Here is a 20,864-nt window from a genome sequence, read left to right as displayed (position 1 = left end):
GCAAAGCATTTCACCACCCGGTATGCAACAGTTAAACAATCTACTCCAAATCAACACCGAAATGTCAAATTATCATCCACCATTGACTTCCACATCGATGGAAGCCATTTACCACGACGTCCAAGCCATTAAACACCGGAACAACGAACGTGCCATTCAAGTACATCTTGAAACCCATTATCTGAAGTAATTTGTATTAAACAATAACTAAATAATAGAAACACGTTTACAATATTGAGCGAAGTTATAATCACGGACTTTTTCCAACTTTAGCTCAACAGGACCACAAAAGCTCAGATATGCGGTGCATAATAAATGAATCAATCTGATTGAAATCATCAACTGGCCAAACACTTTTCGATTTGAACATCACCTTATAAAATAATATTTCAAATATAAGCGCACAACTTTATCTATCTGTGATGAGCGCTGCACTTTCCGTTGATTTCATGCAGGGGGCGCTGCAAACCTACGCACCCCCTGCATGGACGATGGAGGCGCAGGGACAGACGTTCAATTACGTTGGAATCGATCTGCAGACGGCGGTCTTCTCGCACGGCCAGCAGCTCCCTGTCGCCTTATCTCGATCCCGCAATCCCAACCAGGTGAAAGTCCGCATCGAACCGAACCCCCGGCAAGGCCGTCTACTTAACGTTGAGAGAAAATTCACACGAAATGTCCTTCTCAACAAAGTCTTCCCGATGTAAATTGATACAAGCTTTTAATGAAGAAATAAAATTATCTTATTCAAAACACAACACAATTCATCTCAACAACAGCAGTGGGGTTTGCTTCAACCGATGGTTACGAACATCCAGACGTGAATCAGCAAGGAGCATTTTTAGTCCCAGTTAGACAAAATCTACGTCAACACGTAAGACAAAACTAAAATTCGTGTTGCAGAGAATGTACCTCCTCCTATACGTGTAACTTTTAAGTGGTATGCCTTGTAACTGATGAATGATCCGAGTGTGCTACCTATTTCAAAGACAATGAGTTGCTCCAGAAAGTTCGTGGATCACAAAAACACCGTTTGACCTGTATCACAAGAACAACGGGTCTCACCTGAGTTCTCTGTACAGGTTACTTCCAAACAGACACACACTTTGTCCTAACATAACTTATTCAATATTTGACCATTATAGATCAAATGTTACAAGTATGCACAAAACCTGACAAGTATACATTCTAAATTATTGACAGGCATATTAACAAAATTGGATTACTGCAGTGAAATATAATGCATCACGTTACATCGTATTAACAAGAAGCTTTTAAAAAAAGTTGCACAGTCTGCTTCACAGTGAATGTAAAACATACTATTGTATCATTCAAAACGAGTAGGCCATTGCATGCTGGCGTCTGAGTGAAAATGTAGCAAATTCTAAACATTACCTACAAACTACACAACTGAGATGACACATCAATCATCGCCCCCTACTGACAGGCTCTTGTCCACATGCAGGCCGGTGCAGGGCCACCACCTTGTGCCACACAGGGGCAGCTGCTACTTGGGGATGCTCTTCGAGTGTTTCAGACGAGGTACGACACAAAACTCCGAGTTGCTGAGGCGGTTAAGCAAGCACGGTGTAAATGCAATTATTATGATAACATAGTGAATGCTTGGGAGCTTATTGGCTCTTGCTCCTGGTTAGAGATCTACCCAACCCACTGGCCGCCCTTACTCTGCAGGATGAACTTAAGAAATGAGAGTTCAACTTCACATTCTAGTCATTAAAGGCCTGTGACAAAGGTGCATGTATTGTAGCAACATCGTATCTGGCTTACACATCTACCGGGTCTCCACTTGACTTTGTATTGTCTAGGAGCAAGTCCACCCACACCTCCACTTCCACAAACTGCTGGGAGTTGCCTCACTCTGACTCAAGAGTCAAAATTCTCCTCCTGCTTCACGATGTGAAGGTCCCATTTTGGAGTTGAATCTTCATCTTCGCATTTTACCTTCACTTCTTCGCTTATCACCTCTTCACATTTCACCATCACCTCTTCATATTCCACCTTTATACCTTTAAAAGTGTCCAAGCTGGGATTTTCGTCTGGTTCTTGTTTCATGAGGGATGGGCTCATTGCGGCACTTTGACTTTCACAAGCTGATTTCAGACTCCGACTCCGCTCCTTGTGATACTTTTGTGTTCTCTGGTGTCTTCGAAGATTTGATGAACCTGCAAACGGCTTCCCGCACAGAGTACACTTGAAGGGTTTCTCTCCTGTGGGTGTTCTCTGGTGTTTTACAAGATCAGATGACTGTGCAAATGCCTTCACGCACACACTGCACTTGAAAGGTTTCTCTCCAGTGTGTGTTCTCTGGTGTGTTTTAAGAGCAGATGACTGTGCAAACGCCTGCACGCACACACTGCACTTGAAGGGTTTCTCTCTCGTGTGTGTTCTCTGGTGTACTTCAAGATTTGATGAACGTGCAAATGCCTTCCCGCACAGAGTGCACCTGAAAGGTTTCTCTCCCGTGTGTGTTCTCTGGTGTGTTACAAGATGCCATGAATCTGAAAACGCCTTGCCGCACAAAGTACACTTGAAGGGTTTCTCTCCTGTGTGAGTTCTCTGGTGTTTTATAAGACTAGATGACCATGAAAATGCCTTCCCACAAACACTGCACTTGAATGGTTTCTCTCCCGTGTGTGTTCTCTGGTGTAATACGAGATTATATGACTGTGTAAACGCCATCCCGCACATCGTGCACCTGAAGGGTTTCTCTCCTGTGTGTGTTCTCTGGTGGGTCTGAAGAACTGATGGCCATGCAAATGCCTTGTTACACACAGTACATTTGAAGGGTTTCTCTCCTGTGTGACTTCTCTGGTGCCGTGTCAAATTTCCAGTCCGATTCGTGTTGTATGCACGCTGGTCGCATTGTTGACTTGTCGTACCGAGCTGCGCTGAGTGCCTTTGCTCCATCAGACCAATTCTGCAGAGGAAGAGTCAGCTGCAGACAGAAAAAAGAATATCCACACCATCTAGACGTCAGGCACAGAGGAATTCACACGTGACTTACACGTCTATACTTATTAATATATTCATGATGTAATGAAAAGTTTCTCAAATTCATCAGATTTGATGAACGTGCAAACGCCTTCACGCACAGAGTGCACCTGAAGGGTTTCTCTCCACAGGCTGTTACGGCACACAATGAGAGGGCAAATGTCATTAATATGCCTGGAAGCCTTCATATCTTCCAAGATGAATGGTAACTCAAAACTCTAAGCACACAATTTCGGCTGTCTGACTACAAAAGGAATATTTATGATAGCTGAATTCAGCTGACATAGCAAAGGGTGTTGAAAACAATGCTATTTGTGTTATGCAGAAATTAATGTTCAATCACAACTTAGAGGTGTGAATCCAGGCTCAGATGTCCTTGAATGCTGGGATGAACAGTTCCGAATTCAGCTGCATGTGTGTGCTGTGTTCACCTCCTGTTTCCATTCTTACAAAGCGTTCCAGAGGAAAACAAAAATAAACTATTGTCTTGATATAACTTCTGTGTTCAACAGAGTTAATAGACTTTACTGCAAATACAAACTTGACACTGTCACACACTGCCATGAGTAAACAGGTGGTGGTGTGACCAGAACCATGCTTGGCCACCTTCATCTGCTCAGCATTAATTCTTCCTCACTCCACCAAGTAATGAATCGAGGATCAATCAACATAGCCGAGGCTATCCGTGTCTCTGTCTCTCTCTCCCCGTGGTGAAGGTGTTCCCCTCCACACATTCAGAGTCAACAGCGGCACACGCTTAGCGTCTTTGACCGATAGACATTGACACACGTATTGTTGGTTCTTTCAGTAAAGTCACGTAGATAGAAAATAAAAATAACAGATAAAATTCAATAAGATAAAGAGCACTTGTGTTGCGATCGAAACGTCGTGGGTTTTTTTATTCATTTTCAATTTTTTTATTTTTCATTTAATTGCATTATTTTATTTTATTTTCTATCTACGTGACTTTACCGAAAGAACCAATAATATTAATTCCTGCAGTCACCAAAGTTTTAAGTCAAAACATTCACACACGTTGACAAAGCCTCACCTTGTGTTGTTGTGGGCAGGTCGCTTCTGATAACAAGAGCGGTATAGCAGCTCAAGCGGGCTTGGCCTGGTGAAAATAAATAAAAACTGCGTGAATATTGACAATAAAACAAAGTTACAAAGTGGCGAGCCGGGTGAAGACAAATTAAACTTAAGCGAGATTATTAAAGTGAATGCAATCAGGCGAGGGCAGGAGGCAAGGCAGTGACCCAAGCGGAGGTGACATCACGCTCAAGAGCGCTGTGGACGGGGTTGGGGGAGTGTGAATACCTTGGTGACATGACGTCACTAGCGAGGTACACCTCCCGCTGGCACTTCATGCCGATGAGGTCATGGGGATGGAGTTTAAGTCGATTTAGATTCATTTTCCATTGCCCCCTCCCTTGAGTGCGTGAACTCAGCAACAACAACGTGGACATTATTGTGTATACGTACACACTGTGTACACTTTGAGGCCACGTGAAGCGTCAAAGGCTCGCTGGAAGGAGGAAGTCGCGTGACAGACTCAGGAGTTGCGATGGGTTAACTGACGGATGGCTATCGATTAGAAATCACAGATCCCTGAGTCTCACCTGTTGTGGATCCCCACGTGGCTCGGAGCCTCAAAAGCTCCGTGACTCCTGGGTGGTGACACAAAGACAAAGATCCCCCGTGTAGCCTTAACAGACTGTTGGGGCACGTGCTGTTAGCAAGTAGCAGCACCACCTATGAAGGCCGGCGCGACACGCGAAGGGAGTGGGTGGCCAGCACCGCGCCCGACCGCCTTTGTCTCCCCAGTAATGATGTTTATACACCACACCGGGTACTCACTTGAGGCTGAGTCGACCTAGGCGAGGCCCTGAACTGGTTTAAATAATCGTCACTGGGTGTTGGCTGTGAGCGGGAATCAAACTCGGGTCGTTATGTTCGTAGAGCAGCGTACTAACCGCTGGACTACCGCACACACGCACAACACACACACAGCACACACAGTACACACACACACAGTACACACACACGGTGCACACACACGCACGACACACACGCACAGTACACACACACGCACAGTACACACACACACGCACGACACACACAGACACGCACGGTACACACACACACGCACAGTACACACACACGGTACACACACACACACAGTACACACACACGGCACGCACGATACACACACACACGCACAGTACACACGCACGAAACACACACACACGTTACACACACACACGCACGATACACACACACACGCACGGTACACACACGCACGGTACACACGCACACACACGGTACACACACGCACGGCACGCACACACACGCACGGTACACACACACACGCACGGTACACACACGCACAGCACACACACAGACGTTACACACACACAGTACACACACACACACACGGTACACACACACAGTACACACACACACGGTACACACACACGCACGACATACACGCACAGCACACACACGCACAGTACACACGCACGGCACGCACACACTCACGCACAGTACACACACACACGCACAGTACACACACACACACGCACGATACACACACACACGCACAGTACACACACACGCACAGTACACACACACGCACAGTACACACACACACGCACACACTCACAGTACACACACACGCACGGTACACACACAAGCACAGTACACACTCACGCACAGTACACACACACACGCACAGTACACACACACACACGCACGATACACACACACACGCACAGTACACACACACGCACAGTACACACACACGCACAGTACACACACACACGCACACACTCACAGTACACACACACGCACGGTACACACACAAGCACAGTACACACACACGCACAGTACACACACGCACACACACGCACAGTACACACACACACGCATGGTACACACACGCGCACGGTACACACTCACGGTACACACGTACGCACGGTACACACACACACGCACGGTACACACACACACACGCACAGTACACACACGCACAGTACACACACACGGTACACACACACGGCACACACACACACACACAGTACACACACAGTACACACACACACGGTACACACACACACACACGACACGCACGGTACACACACACACACGCACAGTACACACACAGAGTACACACACACGTTACACACACAGTACACACACACAGTACACACACACAGTACACACACACACACAGCACACACACGTACGCACGGCACGCCCACACTCCTTCAGTCACGTGACTAAGGTTGACGCGCTGCCCCGTCTCCCGAGGTGACCTCTTGGCTCTCTCGTCTCTCCTCGACACGTAGATTCATTTCTTACTCTTACCTAGAAACGTCATTGTCTGTCTGTCTCTGTGGACGCAACTTGCGAGGAATTGTACTCACAAACTGTGGAGTTTACGTTTCAAATAAAGTGCCCAGATACCACGCGATAAGCCCCGTGGTGAGACAGTGCTATTCGTAGTTCCAATCCGTCAACATGAAAGTAGTTAAATTAACAATTTATTACTAATCTCCATATGTATCAAAGGCAAAGTTGTGAATGTGTGCGTCTGTTCAAAATGTTTAGCGTACTTCCTGACATGCACCAAGCTTGAAATTTGCCATGTGGGTAATTTCCAGACTGTACACCGTGCAAACATTATAAAAATACACTTTTGTATATTTTTTTTGGGGGGCGCGCAATAATGGATAAGCATGAAAACACCACGATACATAGGACTTGCTTTGATTAGAATCTAGGAATTGATTGTGTACATGTTGCAATTGGTAAATGAGCATTTTGAGCACACTGCTGTTTTAATAAATGTTCATGATTCTGAGAATATAAGTGTAATTCTGAGCATCATAATGACCACATTGGAATTGTCATGAATGGGGGGTACAATGATTTTTAATAACAATAGGAATGCGGTTTTGAGCATGACTATTGATATTTCGGACTCATTTATGACAATAGATTCACGATTAAATTGCGGTTTTGTTTTGCTCATCAATCAGGACACTGTTAATGATGCGCATGCCCATAAATTGTTGAAATGACTAGAAATGCAAGTTGTGTATACTCTCCAACCCCATTCCTCTACCTACCCATTCCCTTGACAGGCTCCGTGCCCACTTAAACCCATGGCGGTGACGATTCCACCTCTTGCTGTAACAATCAAAGCACCTCCAACTTCTGAATGCAAAGGTGCTGGTTGGTGTAACGCCAAAACACATCGTCAACGCCGCTCCCAAGCCCGCCCTACGTTAAGTTACATCGTTAGGATCAACAAAATAAAAAGTTCCACAGAGGAAACTAAAATGACATTACGCAATCCCCAAAGTCGCACGCGGTAGGCTACACGACTCGGAGAACAGCGTCAGACTTCAAGACTTGCATCGCCATCATCATCATTCTTCCTCTCCACAAGTCATCGCACGTCAATATTCAACAAGCTGCACACACGTGCAAGTAACCTCTCGACCCGCCACCTGCACAGTTAACGCGATCAGACCCGGGGGTCAAATTAAAATTGTGTCGTCTTTGGTGACGTATTACAATCGGTGTAATTTTAATGTACATACAGCAACTGCTGTATGTACATCGAATTATATCATTGACAACGCGGTCCGCTTTTGCGGTATCTGCGTGCGGTCTTTTAATTATATAGATAGGTAGTCAGTTCATTAGTATGGGGTTCCTCTATAAGGAATTGTAAAATGTATTACTTAATTATACGATTCCAGGCCGCACTTAGCTTGTAGCAGTCAGAGCAGTTAAAATGACTGTACATGTGTAGGTATAAAATAAAATAAATTTAATTAAAATAACATTTAATTTAATGTAGGTATAAAATAAATTTAAAATAAATAAATTTACTAAAAAATTTAACATAGGTATAAAATAAATGTAAATAAATGAAATTTATTAAAAATTTAATTTAACGTAGGTATAAAATAAATGTCATTTAAATAAATGTAATTTATTAAAAATTCAATTTAACGTAGGTATAAAACAAAATCAATTGAAATGTAATTTATTAAAAATTTAAATTAAACGTAGGTATAAAATGAATTTAAATAAATTAAATTTATAAAAAATTTCAATTTAACGTATGTATGAAATAAAATTTAATTTATTACAAAATTAAATTAAATTCAATGTAGGTATAACGTAAAATACATTTAATTTAAATTATAAAAAAATATTCATTTATAAAAAAATACGTAGGTATAAAATAAGTTTCAATTAACTTAATTAAAAATGTAAATTAAATTTAACGTAGGTATAAAATAAAATGTAATTAAATTAAATCATAAATACATTCTATTTTCTACCTCCGTGACTTTACCGAAAGACGCAAAGAGTGTGGACCCACGTGACATCAAGGCTGTCCTAGTCTAGGCAAGGCCTCAGGGTGTACCGGGCCTTTCACAACAACAGCCGCAGCAGCAACAACGGTTCTCTTGAGAAAATGCTTTAAAAAATAAAGTCAACGTAGCTTACCTTGACACTCGCGAACTTTAATGATTAAAATAATTAAAACAAAACTAAACACTCACACGCACATGGGCGCGCGGCATTCAGCGTGCAGGGCATTAAAAATGGTAGCGTCCTCCCCGCGATCTGATTGGTCGCCGCGTGCCAAAGTGGGGAGGGGGGGAGGGTCAGCGATCCGATTGGTCGAGAGGCAAACCTGGGCGCGTCTCCGACGATGGTGCGCAGCGATTGGTCAACGGTTGTCCTATGCTAATTTTGGTATGCTAATTAATTTTAATCTGTATGCTAATGCAGAATATTTATCCATACTCATTAAGTTTAATGTTTATCCTAAATTAGTTAAAAATGTATGCTCGTTTAGTTAACATTCTATGATAGTATCGTTATATTTTTGTTATGCTATGATAACAGCAGTGCATAGTGGCTGTGGTGGTACCTGCTATGATTACAGCAGTACATACTGATCGTAATGGTATGTTGCACACTCGAAATGAAGGACATGGGCAAGTGCTCCAAATCGAGGAGAAGCACATTTATTGTGGTTAATCTGTAATCTTGTGAAGAACAGCACCATCACTCTGTAAAATGCACCAACACGTATGTCACACACAGCATTTCTTCCGAGTCACCATTAACCATGTGGCGGGTTTACAAGCGTGGTTAATCATTAACAGTTTTCTCTTACACCCAATTCTACTACTGATAAACCATCTTTGTCTTTGACAATCACATTTGCACGTCTTTGTTGTCGCTGCAAGTTTACTCATGCATGGGGTGACTTGGCTTCGCAGTCTCTTTGCGCCATGTGTTGGTGAGCCGTTGAACAGCTGAAAAGTGTAAAACTATTCCTTGTTACTTGTTGTTATGGCATTCATTTAAGTTGTTTAGACTGCTGTTGCTGCTGCTGCTATTATGGCACAGATAATCTAAAGCAAACAGAAGATCCAGCATCACGCTGTCACGGTTACGGTTGAAGTGCGTCCGTTGACATCATGGATGCATGTGGCAGACGTGAACTCTGAAACCACAATAATCACAGGACGTAATTTTTTCACGAAAATATTTTAGACATCTTTAAAATAAATATACACGGTGAGTTTTCTTTTCCCCTCGGAGATCCGAAGTGTAATACTATTGCAGTTGGCTTCTTGATAAAAAAAAAACCCAGCCAGATGAGTCCCACGTATGCAAAAACGGTTCACAGTTTTAGTTTTGTCACACTTCACATGTCCAGGAACAGTGTTGATGATGTGGGGGGGGGGGGGGGGGCCCGCTCGCGTTGGGCTTGTGTGCCCCCCACACCGCCGATTAGCAACTCCAGTGAGGCGACTGGTGGTGTCAGTGCCGGATTAAGCTAGTGCGGGGCCTGTAGCATATGTTTATAAAGGGGCCTTAAACATTTTTTCAAACATTTTTTTACTTGCATAGTAAAGTAATTGTATTTTTTCATTCGCTATACAGCAAGATAATACGACAAATCGCTAACCTTAAACACTCAGTTGTCGTTCATAAAAGTTGAAAGCGGTATAGTACTATAGTAATAGAGCAATGTGTGTAGGTCAAAAACGCCGCGGTCCCTAAACTGTGGAATCGCCTCGCCTGCTCCGTGTGAACGAGCTACGGGCACCCTCACTCCACACAAACAAAAGTTGTACATTGAAGATTGATTTATAAAATAACCAATTAATTCAAGTAAGCGTTGATGTGGGAGATGGCGCTGCATCATTGACGTACTTCTCGATGGTCAGTTGAACGAAGTTGTGACAAAAAAGTTATTAAACTTCATTCCTGTGTTTGATGTCGTGGTCAAATCTTGTACTCAAGATGCCGTCCACTTCCCGTTGTCCAATCGATTTCTTTACTTTTTAGTGCACTTTAAAATAAAACCGTTTTTAAAAGGAGTTTTTCACTATTCAAAAGCCACCACAACCATTTCAATGCTACGACGCTTGGGCAATTATAATTGAATTAATAAACATTCTTGTCATAACCATTCTTGTATTACTATCCGAGTGTCTACCCTTAATTAACTACTGTCTGGTTCTCATGAATTAACCAAAGCAGCATTACATTTTTGTGAACAGGGCTGAGGGTTCAGAGCATATACATTCTAATCTCAAATCATCAGTGACGTCGATAACTGGAACAGATGAGTATTCTTGGTTTTTTTGGTAAAGTCACCTCGTAGAAGGAAAACAATAAAATAATAAAAATATAAAACGATAAAATTATCACGACGTTTTGACTGCAACACAAGAAGCAATCATCAGGTGTGAAAACCACAGCAAGAACATTTCAAAAAAATTATTGCTGTGGTTTTAACACAAGAAAATTTGAAAAAAATTATTTCTGTGGTTTTCATACCTGATGATGATTGCTTCTTGTGTTGCAGTCGAAACGTCGTGAGGGGAGACCTTCGTCCAGCAGACCTTCGTCCAGCAGCGGAGCGGAAGAGCAGCTGTCCGTGTGCGCAATGGGAACCGTCAATGAGACCGGGACGCGCATGGAGCTTTGTTTTCAAGGAGTCTTTCATTAAAGCCAGACGCCTGTTTGAACGATGAGCTCCTGCAGGCATATTGCCACGTGACGTTGGCGCTGATGTTACGTAGGCCAGGCGTTATTCGTAATGTTTGGGACGCTTTCAATCGGCAACCCAAGCAATTGGGATGGCGAGATTAATCTTCTTGGTTCTGTCGGTAAAGTCACGTAGAATGGGAATGAAATAATAAAATAATAAAAATAAAACATTAACTAAAGCGCTGTCTTCCCGACAGTTCTGTTTCTTCACCTGAGGAAGGCTACTTGTGTTGTGGCCGAAACGTCGTGAGAATTTTATTTTATTATGTTTTATTTTTATTTTTTCATTATTTTATTATTTCCATTCTACGTGGTGACTTTACCAAAAGCACCAAGAAGATGAATTCCTGCAGTCACGAAAGCTTTAAAAAGGCAAGATTAATGTTTAGTTTTTGGCTGCTACAAATTTAAAGCTCGTTGAGCTTTAATTTGAGATAGCAAGGTCGCTTCTGAAATAGAGCTATATAGCTCACTGAGCCTTACCTGGTAAAGTAATAAATAGTTGTAATAGTTTAGTTGTAATGTACCATCCAAGGTTGGCATGCTCATATATATGTGTGTGATATAACCTATCCTTGGTACATTAGCAGTGGGATGATTGGCTGCCACCGTGTTCTAAACTTGTATTTACTACTGCACTTGTAATGACTATCGATCTATGACTTAAAGTTCTCGTTTTTAAACTCCTGGGGAATTTGATTGGACAAGCACACACACACATCTCATTTTCATTATTTCCTTTTGGGAGCACAAATCTGCTCTGGAGCTGATTTGTTCATACGTCAGAGGTATTCCTGTGAGTTCCAAAAGCGTTCTGGTTCCATACACCTGCAAATCGGATTAGAAGAACCAAACATCGGCAAGAGAGGAAGGGCGGAGGTCAAGTAGACATTTAAACAAATATTTGTTGCGGCTAAGGTTGGGGGTGTTAATACTTTAGCTCTGTCTGTCTGTAACTTGGGCTCACAATTGCTCTCGTCAAAATGATCCAATACGCGTACAACTTTAGTTTTAACTTGCGTTACTAGAGACTTGCCCAAAAAGAAAACGAGACAATTTGACCAAAGGGTTTCCCAAAACGTTTTCTGGCCAAGGTGATGATGTCAGAAAGCATGACGTCGTGTGACATCATCTCATTGTCAAACTTAGAAGGCGATGCCATTGAATCATCACGTTCGTTACGTACGAAACATCACGTTAATCACGCGTCAGTTTTCACATTGATCACTCGTCAGTAATCACATTAATCACTCGTCCGTAATCACATTGATCACTCGTCATTAATCACATTGATCACTCGTCATTAATCACATTGATCACTCGTCATTAATCACATTGATCACTCGTCATTAATCACAAAAACACCAGAGAACACACACGAGAGAGAAACCATTCAAGTGCACTGTGTGTGGGAAGGCATTTCCAGATTCATCTAATCTTCAAAGACACCAGAGAACACACACGGGAGAGAAACCCTTCAAGTGCACTGTGTGTGGGAAGACATTTTCAGATTCATCTGCTCTTAAAACACACCAGAGAACACACACGGGAGAGAAACCCTTCAGGTGCAGTGTGTGTGGGAAGACATTTTCAGATTTATCTACTCTTAAAAAACACCAGAGAACACACACGAGAGAGAAACCATTCAAGTGCACTGTGTGTGGGAAGGCATTTCCAGATTCATCTAATCTTCAAAGACACCAGAGAACACACACGGGAGAGAAACCCTTCAAGTGCACTGTGTGTGGGAAGACATTTTCAGATTCATCTGCTCTTAAAACACACCAGAGAACACACACGGGAGAGAAACCCTTCAGGTGCAGTGTGTGTGGGAAGACATTTTCAGATTCATCTACTATTAAAAAACACCAGAGAACACACACGGGAGAGAGACCCTTCAGGTGCAGTGTGTGTGGGAAGGCATTTTCACAGTCATCTGCTCTTAAAACACACCAGAGAACACACACGGGAGAGAAACCCTTCGAGTGCAGTGTGTGTGGGAAGACATTTTCAGATTCATCTGCTCTTAAAACACACCAGAGTACACACACGGGAGAGAAACCCTTCAAGTGCAGTGTGTGCGGGAAGGCATTTGCACATTCATCAAATCTTCAAGTACACCAGAGAACACAGAAGCATCAGAAGATCCACAAGGAGTGCAGTCTGAAATCAGCTTGTGAAAGTCAAAGTGCCGCAATTAGCCCAGCCGTCATGAAACACGAACCGGAAGAAAATCCCAGCTTGGACACTTTTAAAGTTATCGAGGTGAAATGTGAAGAGGTGATGGTGAAATGTGAAGAGGTGATGGTGAAGAGGTGATGGTGAAGAGGGAAGAAGTGATGGTGAAGAGGGAAGAGGTGATGGTGAAGAGGGAAGAAGTGATGGTGAAGAGCGAAGAAGTGAAGGTAAAATGTGAAGATGAAGATTCAACTCCAAAATGGGACCTTCACATCGATGGAGGCAACGTAAAGCAGGAGGAGAATTCTGACTGTGAGGCAGAGCGAGGCAACTCCCAGCAGTTTGTGGAAGTGGAGGTGTGGGTGGACTTCCTCCTAGACAATACAAAGTCAAGTGGTGACCCGGTAGATGTGTAAGCCAGAGACGATGTCGCTCCAATAGAAGCACCTTTGTCACAGGCCTTTAATGACAAGAACGTGAAGTTGGACACTCAGTTCCTAGGTGCAACCTGCAGAGTAAGGGCGGCCAATCTTTGTGGACCTGTGGGTTGGGTAGATCTTTAACCAGAAGCGAAAGACAATAAGCCCCCAAGCATTCACTATGTTATAATAATAATTGCATTTACACGGTGCTTGCTTAATCGCATCAGCAACTCAGAGTTTTGTGTCGTACCTCGTCTGAAACATTCGAAGAGCATCCCCAAGTAGCAGCTGCCCCTGTGTGGCACAAGGTGGTGGCCCTGCACCAGCCTGCATGTGGACAAGAGCCTGTCAGTAGGGGGCGATGATTGATGCGTCATCTCAGTTGTGTAGTTTGTAGGTAATCTTGATTCGAAGCTTTCGTGACTGCAGGAATCCACACTCTTGAGTTATTTCGGTAAAGTCACCACGTGGGTAGAAACATAACAGATCACGGCGTTTAGATCACAACACAAGCAATCGTCATCAGGTGGGACAACCACAGCAAGAGAAACTGCTGAAGTAGTAGGCGCCTACTCCAGTAGTTTCCTCTTATTGCTGCTGTGCTTGTCCCACTTGATGACGATTGCTTGTGTTGCCATCGAAACGCCGTCATCTATTATTTGTAGCGTAATGTTTTAAATTTGCTACATTTTGACCCAGACGCCAGCATGCAACGGCCTACTCGTTTTGAATGACGCAACAATAGTACGTTGTACATACACTGTTAAGCAGACGGTGCGTATTTGTTAAATAACTTCTTGTTAATACGATGTAACGTGATACAGTCAATTTCGCTGCAGTAATCCAATGTTAATATGCCCGTCAATGATTTAGAATGAATACTTGTCTGATTGTGTGCGTACGTGTAACATTTTGTATGAGGAACAAACATTGATGGAACAACACCAGGGGCTGGTGTGGACAGAACCATGGCTGGCCGCTCTCAAATTCTGATGTTAGCACCCCCACCCACCTTACCACCTCCTTAATTATGGCTGAGTCCACCTAAGTGACGCTCGGGACTGCTTCAGGTAAGGGGCCGACCTTAAATGACGTCACGCGATTTTAGAGGATTTTTGACCCCTCCCCCATCGTCATACGACGTCACGAAAAGTCAGACCCCTCCCCCTCAAATATGACATCACAAAGCTCTGCCCCCCCCCCAAAAAAATAAAACATGCTTCAAATCCCTTTAAACTATTGTCATTGTAGTGCGTAGTTAATGTGGCGCTGCACTCTGATGTTGTAGGTAGAAAACATTACAAAGTCTAATTAATTAAGTAGAACGTGTTTATATTTATTTAAAGTTGCGCAATTTGATGTGACGTCACATTTCTCAACCCCCCCCCCTCTAGGTGTGTGACGTCATTCACGAACGGCCCCTAATTGTCGCTGGCATTGGCCGTGAGCGAGAATGGCGCAGCGCCGCTAACCGCTACGCCGTGATGGTGCCCTTACCTGCCTGAACGGAGACGCGGTCAGACGATGGGTGAGCTGTTGGTGCGGGCAGGACGAATGATCTCGGGCGTACCTCCTGACGTGGAAGGCGAGGGAGGTCGGAGTGCGCGTGTGAAGAGAGACGGCAAGGGGCGGGAGAAGAGGGGGGCGATCGGACGGAGCGGAAGCAGGAGGACGAGGGCAGGAGAGACAGCGGAGCCGTGGAGGAGTCTGGGCACGCTTGATGGTGAAAGTTGACGTGGACGCACGCTGCAGAAGAGAAGAAAATCTTCACGCTCGGCGCCACACACAGCCAGACGTAGCTCACCTCATCCATCTTGCTGACGATGTGTAGGATGACTAGACTCTGATTGTCTTGTAGCTCTGTGGAAAGAAGGAGAGGTGTCAGGTACCACTAGTCAGTATGTACTGCTGTAATCATAGCAGGTACCACCACAGCAATATGCACTGCTGTTATCATAGCATAAAAAAATATAACGATACTATCATAGAAGGTTAACTAAACGAGCATACATTTTTAACTAACTTTGGATAAACATTAAACTTAATTAGTATGGATAAATAAACTACATTAGCATACAGATTAAAATTAATTAGCATACCAAAATTAGCATAGGACAACCGTTGACCAATCGCTGCGCACCATCGCCGGAGACGCTCCCAGGTTTGCCTCTCGACCAATCGGATCGCTGGCCCTACCCCCCTCCCCACTTTGGCACGTGGCGACCAATCAGATCGCGGGAGGACGCTACCATTTTTAATGCCCTACACGCTGAACGCCGCGCGCCCATGTGCGTGTGAGTGTTTAGTTTTGTTTTAATTATTTTAATCATTAAAGTTCGCGAGTGTCAAGGTAAGCTACGTTGACTTTTTTAAAGCATTTTCTCAAGAGAACCGTTGTTGTTGCTGCTGCTGTTGTTGTTGTGAAAGGCCCAGTACACCCTGAGGCCTTGCCTAGACTAGGACAGCCTTGATGTCACGTGGGTCCACACTGTTTGTTTCTTTCGGTAAAGTCACGGAGGTAGAAAATATAATTTTTTTATTATTTAATTGAATTAATTTTTATTTTATACCTACGTTAAATTTAATTTAAAATTTTAATTAAGTTAATTGAAACTTATTTTATACCTACGTATTTTTTTTATAAATGAATATTTTTTATAATTTAAATTAAATTAATTTTATGTTAAACCTACGTTAAATTCAATTTAATTTTGTAATAAATTCAATTTCATTTCAATTTATTTTATTTCATACCTACGTAAAATTAAATTGAAATTTTTAATAAATTAAATATATTTTATTTAAATTACATTTATTTTATTTAATACCTACGTTTAATTGAATTTTTAAAATATATTACATTACTTTATTTTAATTAATTTTATTTTATACCTACGTTACATTAATTTTTTAATAAATGAATTTTTTTTGTCATTTAATTAAATTTATTTTATTTAATTTGCATTTATTTTATACCTACGTTAAATTAAATGAAATGTTTTAATAAATAAAATGTATTTTATTTAAATTAAATGTATTTTATTTCATACCTACACATGTGCAGTCATTTTAACTGCTCTGACTGCTACAAGCTAAGTGCGGCCTGGAAGCGTATTATTAAGTAATACATTTTACAATTTCTTATAGAGGAACCCCATACTAATGAACTGACTACGTATCTATATAATTAAAAGACCGCACGCAGATGTCGCAAAAGCGGACCCCGTTGTCAATGATATAATTCGATGTACGTACAGCAGTTGCTGTACTGCATTCCTATTGTTATGATGTACGTACAGCAGTTGCTGTACGTACATCATTAAAATTACACCGATTGCAATACGTCACCAAAGACGACACAATTTTAATTTGACCCCCGGGTCTGATCGCGTTAACTGTGCAGGTGGCGGGTCGAGAGGTGACTTGCACGTGTGTGCAGCTTGTTGAATATTGACGTGCGATGACTTGTGGAGAGGAAGAATGATGATGATGATGGCGATGCAAGTCTTGAAGTCTGACGTTGTTCTCCGAGTCGTGTAGCCGACCGCGTGCGACTTTGGGGATTGCGTAATGTCGTTTTAGTTTCCTCTGTGGAACTTTTTATTTTGTTGATCCTAACGATGTAACTGACGTAGGGCGGGCTTGGGAGCGGCGTTGACGATGTGTTTTGGCGTTGCACCAACCAGCACCTTTGCATTCAGAAGTTGGAGGTGCTTTGATTGTTACAGGGAGAGGTGGAATCATCATCGTCATGGGTTTAAGTGGGCACGGAGCCCGTCAAGGGAATGGGTAGGTAGAGGAATGGGGTTGGAGAGTATACACAACTTGCATTTCTAGTCATTTCAACAATTTATGGGCATGCGCATCATTAACAGTATCCTGATTGATGAGCAAAACAAAATCGCAATTTAATCGTGAATCTATTGTCATGAATGAGTCTGAAATATGAATAGTCATGCTCAAAACTGCATTCCTATTGTTATAAAAAATCATTGTACCCCCATTCATGATGACACTTCCAATATGGTCATTATGATGCTCAGAATTACACTTATATTCTCAGAATCATGAACATTTATTAAAACAGCAGTGTGCTCAAAATGCTAATTTAACAATTTCAACATGTACACAATCAATTCCAAGATTCTAATCAAAGTAAGTCCTATGTATCGTGGTGTTTTCATGCTTATACATTATTGCGCGCCCCCCCCCAAAAAAATATACAAAAGTCTATTTTTATAATGTTTGCACGGTGTACAGTCTGGAAATTACCCACATGGCAAATTTCAAGCTTGGTGCGTGTCGGGAAGTACGCTAAACATTTTGAACAGACGCACACATTCACAACTTTGCCTTTGGTATATATGGAGATTAGTAATAAATTGTTAATTTAACTACTTTCATGTTGACGGATTGTAACTACGAATAGCACTGGCTCACCACGGGGCTTATCGCGTGGTATCTGGGCACTTTATTTGAAACGTAAACCCCACAGTGTGTGAGTACAATTCCTCGCAAGTTGCGTCCACAGAGACAGACAGACAATGACGTTTCTAGGTAAGAGTAAGAAATAAATCTACGTGTCGAGGAGAGACGAGAGAGCCAAGAGGTCACCTCGGGAGACGGGGCGGCGCGTCAACCTTAGTCACGTGACTGAAGGAGTGTGGGCGTGCCGTGCGTACGTGTGTGTAGTGTGTGTGTACTGTGTGTGTACCGTGTGTGTGTACTGTGGGTGTGTGTACTGTGCGCGTGTGTGTGTACTGTGTGTGTACTGTGCATGCGTGTGTACTGTGCGTGTGTCGTGTGTGTACCGTGTGTGTGTACTGTGCGTGTGTGTGTGTACCGTGTGTGTGTGTGTACTGTGTGTGTGTGTATCGTGTGTGTGTGTGTGTGTACCGTGCGTGTGTGTGTACCGTATGTGTGTACTGTGTGTGTGTGTACTGTGCGTGTGTGTGTACTATGCGTGTGTGTGTACTGTGCGTGTGTACTGTGCGTGTGTGTGTACCCTGTGTGTGTACTGTGCGTGTGTGTGTACTGTGTGTGTGTGTACCGTGTGTGTGTACTGTGCATGTGTGTGTACTGTGCGTGTGTTGTGTGTGTGTGTACCGTGTGTGTGTACTTTGCGTGTGTGTGTACTGTGCGTGTGTGTGTACCGTGTGTGTGTGTACCGTGCGTGTGTGTGTGGACCGTGTGTGTGTGTACCTTGTGTGTGTACCGTGCGTACGTGTGTACCGTGCGTGTGTGTGTACTGTGCGTGTGTGTGTACTGTGAGTCTGTGCGTGTGTGTGTGTACTGTGTGTGTGTGTACTGTGCATGTGTGTGTACTGTGCGTGTGTGTACTGTGCGTGTGTGTGTGTGTGTTCCGTGCGTGTGTGTTCTGTGCGTGTGTGTGTGCGTGCCGTGCGTGTGTACTGTGCGTGTGTGTGTGTGTGTACTGTGCGTGTGTGTCGTGCGTGTGTGTGCACCGTGTGTGTATACTGTGTGTCTGTGTACCGTGCGTGTGTGTGTGTACCGTGCATGTGTGTGTACTGTGAGTCTGTGCGTGTGTGTGTGTACTGTGTGTGTGTGTACTGTACGTGTGTGTGTACCGTGCGTGTGTGTGTGCGTGCCGTGCGTGTGTACTGTGCGTGTGTGTGTGTACTGTGCGTGTGTGTGCACCGTGTGTGTGTACTGTGTGTGTACTGTGTGTGTGTACTGTGTGTGTGTGTACTGTGCGTGTGTGTGCACCGTGTGTGTGTACTGCGTGTGTGTGTAGTGTGTGTGTGTACTGTGCGTGTGTGTAACGTGTTCGGCGGTAGTCCAGCGGTTAGTACGCTGCTCTACGAACATAACGACAGCCAACACCCAGTGACGATTATTTGAACCGGTTCTGGGCCTCCCCTAGGTCCACTCAGCCTCAAGTGAGTACCCGGTGCGGTGTGTAAACATCATTACTGGGGATAGAAAACAAAAAATAAACAAAATAAAATATAAAAAAATGAAAAAATGTAATACAAATAAAAATAATACATTTTAAAAAATTAATTGATGAGAAGATGCCATGGGTCGACTGACTGAGATGTCTGGGCAATGCACCGCCTTTACCCTCCACTACACGCCGCACACACACACTGTGTGTGTGTACACACACACACTGTACACACAATAATGTCCACGTTGTTGCTGAGTTCACGCACCCAAGGGAGGGGGCAATGGAAAATTAATCTAAATCAACTTAAACTCCATCTCCGCTCTGTGACGTCACCACTCAGCATGACCTCGTCGGCATGAAGTGCCAGTGGGAGGTGTACCTCGCTAGTGACGTCATGTCACCAAGGTATTCACACTCCCCCCCCAACCTCGTCCACAGCGCTCTTGAGCGTGACGTCACCTCCGCTTGGGTCACTGCCGATATCAATCCAGTGCCGACCCTTATTTGGGCAAAGCTACGCCCAGTGACTGCGTTTCATTAACATAATTTGTTTGTTGAAGCCGTCGGGTTCAGCAGCTACGCCCCATCCCTCGACATATGGGCCGGGCTCATTAACATAATTTATTCAGTTACAGAGCCGCTCATTATGGGAGGGGCGTGTCTCTTACCCCGGAAGTGATGTCATGTTACCTGCTTACCCCGCGTGACGTCGCGAGGTAACAGGAGGCTGCCGATCCGTGCTTGCACTGAAATCCGAGGTGAGAAATTCTCATGGTGGTGGTGGTGGTTGTTGTTGTTGTTTACCAAGGTAGAGCCTCTCTCTCGTAGGGATGTCAGTTGAGTAGCAGCGAGCATGGGAATCGACGTCCAGGTTGGAACTTTACAACGCGGGGCCTAGCCACGCGGGGCCTTGCCTCCTGCCCTCACCTGATTGCATTCACTTTAATAATCTCGCTTAAGTTTAATTTGTCTTCACCCGGCTCGCCACTTTGTAACTTTGTTTTATTGTCAATATTCACGCAGTTTTTATTTTCTTTTGTTACCAGGCCAAGCCCGCTTGAGCTGCTATACCGCTCTTGTTATCAGAAGCGACCTGCCCACAACAACACAAGGTGAGGCTTTGTCAACGTGTGTGAATGTTTTGACTTAAAACTTTGGTGACTGCAGGAATTAATATTCTTGGTTCTTTCGGTAAAGTCACGTAGATAAAAAATTAAATTAAAATAACAGAAAATAAA

General features: G+C 43.5%; 1 protein-coding gene across 1 annotated transcript in view; it reads left to right on the top strand.

The window, feature by feature from the left end:
• Nucleotides 1-14,708, top strand: part of LOC142911170 (uncharacterized) — a 30,080-nt gene extending 15,372 nt beyond the window's left edge. Inside the window, exons 2-3 of the mRNA XM_076060276.1 lie at nucleotides 12,484-13,230; nucleotides 14,664-14,708. Coding sequence (XP_075916391.1) covers nucleotides 12,484-13,230; nucleotides 14,664-14,708 — 792 coding nt within the window. The remainder of the gene's footprint in view (nucleotides 1-12,483; nucleotides 13,231-14,663) is intronic.
• The last annotated feature ends 6,156 nt before the right edge of the window (nucleotides 14,709-20,864 follow it).

Source organism: Petromyzon marinus, unplaced genomic scaffold (assembly GCF_048934315.1).
Source record: "Petromyzon marinus isolate PM22_M1 ecotype Great Lakes invasive population unplaced genomic scaffold, UKy_Petmar_22M1.pri1.0 PM_G_Scaffold_17, whole genome shotgun sequence".
Lineage (NCBI taxonomy): Eukaryota > Metazoa > Chordata > Hyperoartia > Petromyzontiformes > Petromyzontidae > Petromyzon > Petromyzon marinus.
The sequence above is the reverse complement of the archived record's forward strand: the minus strand, read 5'-3'. Positions and strand labels throughout refer to the sequence as shown.